Here is a 7500-nt window from a genome sequence, read left to right on the forward strand (position 1 = left end):
AAAAGGTTGAGAACCACTGGACTAAAGCATAGACAGAAGAAATCAAATTTTCAGACCTCGCGCAGAATCCCTCCTTCCGTTTATTGACAAATCGCGGCCGATCGCCTCCACGGAACGGCGACTCGGCCAGCGAGCGGCAGCCGGACGTCTCGACCCAGTTCCCAGGCGCCGATGGATCGCGCTTGTTTACGGCCGCCGACGCCTCCTTCCGCTGGGTCCTCGCGTCTCGGGCCGGGGTCTCTTCTCGGATTTTTTTTCTTCTTCTTCTCTCTCAAGATTTCATTATTGTTCTCCCTCTCTCTCTCTCTCTCTCTCTCTCTCTCTCTCTCTCTCTCTCTCTCTCTCTCTCTCTCTCTCTCTCTCTCTCTCTCTCTCTCTCTCTCTCTCTCTCTCTCTCTCTCTTACTCTCTCTCTTACTCTCTCTCTTACTCTCTCTCTCTCTCTCTCTCTCTCTCTCTCTCTCTCTCTCTCTCTCTCTCTCTCTCTCTCTCTCTCTCTCTCTCTCTCTCTCTCTCTCTCTCTTTCTCTCTCTCTCCCTCCCTCCCTCCCTCCCTCCCTCCCTCCCTCCCTCCCTCCCTCCCTTCCTCCCTTCTCCCTTTCTATCTCCGCTTCCCTCTCCTCTTTCCCCTTTCTTTCCCTCTCCGTCCCCTCTTTCTCCTCCTTTCCCTTTCTCTCCCTCCACCCTCCCCTTCCCCATCCTCTTTCTCTCCCTCCACCCTCCCCTTCCTCATCCCCTATCTCAACCTCTCCCACCTCTTCCCCTTTCTCTCCCTCTCCCTCCCCCTACCCTTCTCCTTTCTCCCCCTTCCCCTTTCACCCTCTCTCCCTCCCCTTTCTCTTCCTCTCCCTCCCCTTTCCCTTTCTCTTCCTCTCCTTCTCCCTCCCCTTTCCCTTTCTCTCCTCTCCCTCTCCCTCCCCTTCCCCTTTCTCTCCATCTCCCTTCCCCTCCCCCTCCCCTCCCCATTGCTCTCCCTCTCCCTCCCACTCCCTTCTCCCCTTCCCCTTTTTCTCCCTCCCCCTCCCCTCCCCTCCCCTCCCCATTTCTCTCCCTCTCCCACTCCTTTCTCCCTCTCCCTCTCCCTCCTCCTTCCCCTTTCACCCTCTCTCCCACCTCTTCCCCTTTCTCTCCCTCCTCTTTCCCTTTCACCCTCTCTCCCACCTCTTCCCCTTCCTCCCCCTCTCCCTCCCCTTCCTCGACGTGTTGCATAATCTGTTGAATCTGCGGTCTCGCCCCAAAGTGAGTCCCATCACGTGACACGGGTCATTTACTCCCAAGAATCTGGGCACGGGCGCGGTTTCGCAAGTGTCCCGTTGTGTGTTTTCTTTTCTCTTTGCTTTTCTTCTATTTTAGTAAAACGAATTCTTGAATTTGGATTTATTCTGGGTGGCAATTCAGGCTGACATACAGATAGACAGAACGATATGCAGATGCTATAGAAAAAAAAATTGTTAGAAAGGGATAGAGAAAGCATCTCTAATGTGGAAATTGCGAAAGTAGAGGGAGGCAGGAAGGAGGAGGAGAGGGGGGAGGGTTAAAAGGACGGACAAGGGTTGAGGGATGGTAGGGGGCATGATGGGGGGGGGGGCTGTCATGCACGTGGCTTCTCTCCTTGCGTGATATGCCGTCTTGAGGTTGAGCGTAATTTGTGAGGTTGTGCGAATAAAAGGTGGGATTGCGTGAGTTGTTTATGAGGTTGGGGGTAAAAAGACTCCCTTTCCCTCCCCCTTTCTCCTCCCCGCTCCCTCTATTCTTCCCTCTCCCTCTCTCCTTCCCCCCCTCTCTCTCTCTCTCTCTCTCTCTCTCTCTCTCTCTCTCTCTCTCTCTCTCTCTCTCTCTCTCTCTCTCTCTCTCTCTCTATATATATATATATATATATATATATATATATATAATATGTATATATGTATATATATTTCCCTCTCCCTCTCCCTCTCCCTCTCCCTCTCCCTCTCCCTCTCCCTCTCTCCTTCCCTCCTCGAATTATTTATGGGGTTTGGTTGAATTATTCCTGAGGCCGTCGAGTAAAGTTGTTGCAAGGTTGCGCGGGGTTGAGTGCTGAATGAGGACAGACCTAGCGAGGCGAGAGAGGGAATGCAAGAAGGGCGGGCGGGCGGGCGGGGGGGGGGGGGCGCTGCTTGGTGATTCACCTGGCGACACCTGATCCTTGGACCTGCTTGTTCACCCTCGATTAGGTGAGGGAAAGCGGCCCGGGCGGAGGGCGGGACGAGCGAGGTGACCGGGGGAGGGAGAGAGGGAGGGAGGGAAGGAGAAGGGGAAGAGAAGAGGGAGAGGGAGAGGGAAGGGGAGTTAGTGAGAAGAGGGAGGGAGGGAGGGAGGAGAAAGGGAAAAGAAAAGGTAGAAGGAGGGAAAGAGGGAGGAGGAGAGGGAGAGGTAGAAGGAAGGGAAGGTGGGAGAAAAGGAGGGAAGAAGAGAGGGAAAGAGGGAGGGAGGGTAGGAAGGAGAGGGAAGGGGTATTGTTTAGAGGAGGGAGAGTGTAGGGGATTTGGTGAGAAGAGGCAGGGAGGGAGGAGAAATGGAAAAGGAAAGGTGGAAGGAGGGAAAGAGGGAGAGGTAGAAGGAAGGAAAGGGGGAAAGAAGAGAGGGAGAGGGAGAGGAAGAGGGAAGGAGAAAGGATGAGTGAGAGAGGGGGGAAAGGGGAGAGGAAGTGTAAGAGGGAGAGGAGGAAAGAAAAAGACACGGAGAGATGTTGAGAGGAAGAGAGGGAGAGGGAGAGGGAAGGAGAGAGGATGAGTGGGAGAGGGGGGAAAGGGGGGAGGAAGTGTAAGAGGGAGAGGAGGAAAGGAAAAGAGGCAGAGAGAAGTTGAGAGGAAGAGAGGGGGAGAGGGAGAGGGAGAGGGAGAGGGAAACGGAGAGGGAAATGGAGAGAAAGAGATGTTGAGGGTAATCGGATTACAGATCGCGTGCTTGCTTGTTCGCTTGGGTTGGTAGGTTAGGTCATAGGTTGGCTGTTCTGTTAAGAGGGCTGATTGTGGCTTTGGTAGTTTGTCTGTCTGTCTATCTGTCTATCTGCTTATCTCGCCAATCAACCACTCACTCACAAACACGCACGCACGCACCGACACGAACGCCAATTAACACAGCACATCAGTCAGCCAGTTACTCGGTCAGTAATGCCGACGAGAGGAGCGGCTGAGGGAGGGGGGGAGTAAGTAGGGGTAGGGGTAAGGGAGAAGGGGCAGAGGGGAGGGCAGAGGAGGGAAGGGATAGGGCAGAGAGGCGGAGAAGGTGGGAAGGGGGAGGGGAGAAAAGGGGAGAGAGTTTAAGATGGGGAAGAGGGAGAGGGGAAGAAGGAAGGGGAGAGATAGCAGCAGAGTTAGGGAAGAGGGAGTTTAAGATGGGGAGGGCAGGGGGGGAGGGCACGTTAGGGGTGATGTGTTGCACGTGGGAATAATCATGTCACTTAAGAAGAAGGAAGAAGGAGGGAGGAGCAAGGAGCGAGGAGGGGAAACGTGATGTTGAGAGTGAGGGGAAGCATCCACTCACAGCTTCATTGAGGTGTTTATTCGTTTGTCTCGGCGTGTGACGTTTAAAAAGGGGAGGAAGGAGAAGGAAGATTTAAAAGGCTAAAGGAAAGGTCAGATGAGAGAGAGAGAGAGAGAGAGACAAAGAGTAGAAGATAGAAAGAAGGAGAAAGAGAGAAAGAGAAAGAGAGAAAGAGAAAGAGAAAGAGAAAGAGGAAAAGAAAGAGAAAGAGAAAGAGAAAGAGAAAGAGAAAGAGAAAGAGAAAGAGAAAGAGAAAGAGAAAGAGAAAGAGAAAGAGAAAGAGAAAGAGAAGGGGAGGGAGAGAGAGAGAGAGAAAGAGAGAGAGAGAGAGAGAGAGAGAGAGAGAGAGAGAGAGAGAGAGAGAGAGAGAGGATAAAGCGCGTCCGAGAATTGGCTGAGTGTTGCCAGGCATTTTCCTGTGGGATTCCGACAAGCCTCCGCGTTGCTTGGCGGTCGCGGGACAGAGCGAAGAAGAATGTTAGGTGCGTCGCCGCGGTGTGTTCGAGCGAGTTCTCTTTCTTTTCTTTCTTTCTTTCTTTTTTTTTCCTTGAGGTTTCGGGGGGGGGGCGTGTGTGTGTGTGTGTGTGATGAGGGACGTCGAGCGGATGAATGGCTGGGAAGACGCCAAAGGTTCGATTTCGATGGTCGGAGGAGGTTTTAAATGAAGGAGCCTGCGGTCGCGGGGAGAGAAGGGGTTGGGAGAGACGGAGGGAGAGGGATGGAGGCGGTGAGGGGTAGGGAGGGAGGGAGGGAGGCAGGGAAGGTTGTCACAAGTGATCAGATGTCGCCTCTTTGTTTCCGGTCTGACCCGTTTCCATTACGTGTTTGAAGCGAAGGTGCGCTGCCTTGTCGTCAGTCACGGGTGACGGACAACCACTGACAACTCTGCCCATCTTCCGCCATAAGCCCCGATCTCTTGGCTGTTCCTCGTCCTTCTTATCTCCCTCCTCTCCCCCTCCCTCTCCATCTCCTGCCCTCCACTCTTTTAGATTCCTCTCGTCCTCTCTCCGTGATCTTCGCCCCTGTTTCTCCCTCGGAGGGGCGTTGCGCGTCGGGGCGTGTGTGGGGCATGCGCCGCGCTGCCTCGTGCCCGCTTGCGTGTCTGTCTGCGTGTCTTCATCTGTGCACGGAAGAGGGGCGATCTGGTGCCGATTCAGTCACACCCTTGCGCCCGTGGGAAGGCGTCAGCGCCAGCGACGGGGCGGCGCTCCTTTCCCACGTGCGTCTCTGGCGGTGCTCTCGATTCGCGCTTTTTTTGTTGCTGTGTCCGTGTGATCGTGTCCGTCGGCGGCGAGGGACAGGTAGTCGCCTCGCCATACCTGCTGCTCTCGGGAACTTGCTAGCGAGGCGTTATTGTCCCTTTCCCCCCCTCCCCCCTCCCTCCCTCTCCATCCTTTTGCAAAGCAGGAGGCCAAACCACCGCTTGGTTTGTCGCGACTTGGGAGAAGCGCCGCCATTCTGCTGTCGTCGCTACCTGTTGCCGGTGCGTCAGGAACCCGTCCGTCAGGTCCTGCGAGTGCCCTGTGGTTGTCATACGTCTCGATCATTCCGTCACACCTCTTGCATCGAGGAGGACCGTAGGCGACGTGTTTCCCCGGAAAAGGGCGGAGAGAGTGATACCGATATAGAAGATAGCACGGCCGTTTTTTTCTAAAGCTTTGCGAGTGCAGTGTGCGTGATCTGTGCGTAAGGTCCGTCTTTATAGTGTGTTTGGTGGAGTTGCAATGGTGAGGGGCGTCCTCCCGCGGTAGTGTCCTGACGAGTCCTTGTGTCTCGGAGGTGGTCAACAACAACGAACATGCTGGATTACTTCCGACATCGGCGCTGGTCCCACGTGGACTTCGCGTCGCCGAGGATCACGGACAACCTCGCCACGTCTACCTTCAGGACCACTCCACACGATTCCGGCGCCTCCACCTCTACATCCACTTCCACATCCACATCCACATCCACATCCACTTCCAGTACCACAAACATTGTCCCTAACTCGAGCTCTTCCACCAACTCCACCTCCACCTCTACATCCACTTCCACATCCACATCCATTTCCAGTACCACAATCCTTGTCCCAAACTCGAGCTCTTCCACAGACTCGTCTGTTTCCACTACCATAACAAGTACCAACACTCCCCTCTCCTCTCTGTCCACGAAACCTGTTCCCAGAGCCCCCACGATCATTACCAACACTACCACCGTTAGCTTGGGCTCTGGCACCGTCACTACCATCATCATCACTGCCACCACCACCCATCCATTAACTGCTACCACGAGTGCGATCACAACCACATGCCCAGTCATCACACGCCACACCAAGACCACCACGCTTCCTGCAATTACCAGAGGCCCCATTCCCACAGCCACAGCTCCAACCACAGCATCTTGTCCCTTCAACCCGAATGCCGCGTCCCCCTCCGTGTACACGCGTCCAGCTACCACGGCCCTGCCCCCTGCTACACATCCTAGTAACACAGGACCAGCCCCTGCCACTTATTTCAGTTCCACAGCCAGATCGCCCATCATACACCCTACTACTTCTGCTTCCCATTCTGGGGATACTTTTGCATCCCCCGCCTCGCCCCCCTCATGCTCAGAGATCGCAGATGCGCGTTCTAGTGCCAGTGACATGCGCTCATCCGCTGCCACAGCCATAAAGCCAGGGATCTCGACCACAGAGTGTAGTGCCACAACCAGAGCCATAGATATATGCCCTGGCATTACAGTGCCATGCTCTCGTGCTACAGCCTCTCACTGTGATACCAGTAGCCCAGCTTTGACAGCTATTTCCTCATCTACTGGTATTACTACTAAATTGCCGTCTTATCCGAGCACGGCCTTTCGTCCAAATAATACAACGATAAGTCTGACCTCAAAGAATCAAAACCCCACTGCCACACTCCCTGACACCAGTGCTGCTCGTCGTGACATCACCGCCAACCGTCCTGGCACCAATGACTCGCATCCTGACATCACTACCACGCTTCCTGGGACTGCTACCACTCGCCCTGGTACTCTTGCCACTCTCGGCGGAACAGATGCCGTGCCTGTTTGTTCTGTTTCAGCTAGCGAGACCAACGGCGGATCTCCACCCACGATCACCGTACGCCCAAGCACCGCCGACGCGCCCCAGAAAACAGCCTCACGCCCTTGGACCTCCATCATTTGCCAGGGCACGACCCCCGGTCGGAAAACTACCAATACCTGTGGCACTGCTGCGACAATGTGCCAAGCTGCCACTGTATTCCCTGCTACCAGCACCACCACTACGACCCCCAGCCAGGCCATTCCTACCACACTGAACGGTACCGCAAGGCCATATCCAAACAGTGCCATATCCCCTCTGTCTAGTGCGAGCGGTAAAAGTACTGCAAGTCCGGCGAAGTCCGTGTGCCCAACCGTCACCGCAATTACTTGTGCGAGCTCAAGTGTCACTGTTACCGGTCCCGCGACTCCTGTATATTCCAGGACCCATTCCATAGCCTCAGCGACTTCTGGATGCCAGAGTGCCACGAACACATACCCAGCTACCTCTGTTTGCCCGAGTGTCACTACAACCCGTCCAGCTACCTCTGTGTATCCGCGAGAAAGTACCGCGGGTACAGGAGCTACTACGCACACAAGCACCATAAATACATGTTCACTCACCACAACCACATGTCAGGATGCTAAAAAAACAAACATGACAACCGACACCACATGTTCTAGTACCACAAATCCCTCATGCCTTGCCACCACATCCCCTGACGTGACCATTACATCACCTGCCACCAGTACCACATCCCTTACCACCAGTACCACATATCCCGCCATCGCAGCAGCGAGCCGTACCACGAGGTATGCCTACCCCTTCACGCACGCGACGCGCCCCAGCTCTTTGGGCACGTACCCGATCGTGACCATCAGGCGCTCCACGACGATCGCCGCGTGCCCCATCTCGACCATCAGCCGCCCGGGCACGTCGGCCTCGTACTCCGCTGGCAGCGCCGGCACGAGTACCT

At 55.0% G+C, this 7500-nt stretch overlaps 2 protein-coding genes across 3 annotated transcripts in view; both read left to right on the forward strand.

The window, feature by feature from the left end:
- LOC122251635 (rhotekin) overlaps window positions 1-7500 on the forward strand; it is a 205935-nt gene that overhangs the window by 102288 nt on the left and 96147 nt on the right. The window lies entirely within an intron of this gene.
- Window positions 4904-7500, forward strand: part of LOC147471879 (uncharacterized) — a 3063-nt gene continuing 466 nt past the window's right edge. The window contains exon 1 of the mRNA XM_086536562.1: window positions 4904-7500. This exon is cut by the window's right edge and continues 92 nt beyond it. Within this exon, the coding sequence (XP_086392688.1) occupies window positions 5304-7500 (2197 nt within the window). The 5' untranslated portion in view covers window positions 4904-5303.

Source organism: Penaeus japonicus, unplaced genomic scaffold, assembly GCF_977035675.1.
Source record: "Penaeus japonicus unplaced genomic scaffold, GWHDUDI00000001_assembly GWHDUDI00000004, whole genome shotgun sequence".
In the NCBI taxonomy this organism is placed as follows: domain Eukaryota; kingdom Metazoa; phylum Arthropoda; class Malacostraca; order Decapoda; family Penaeidae; genus Penaeus; species Penaeus japonicus.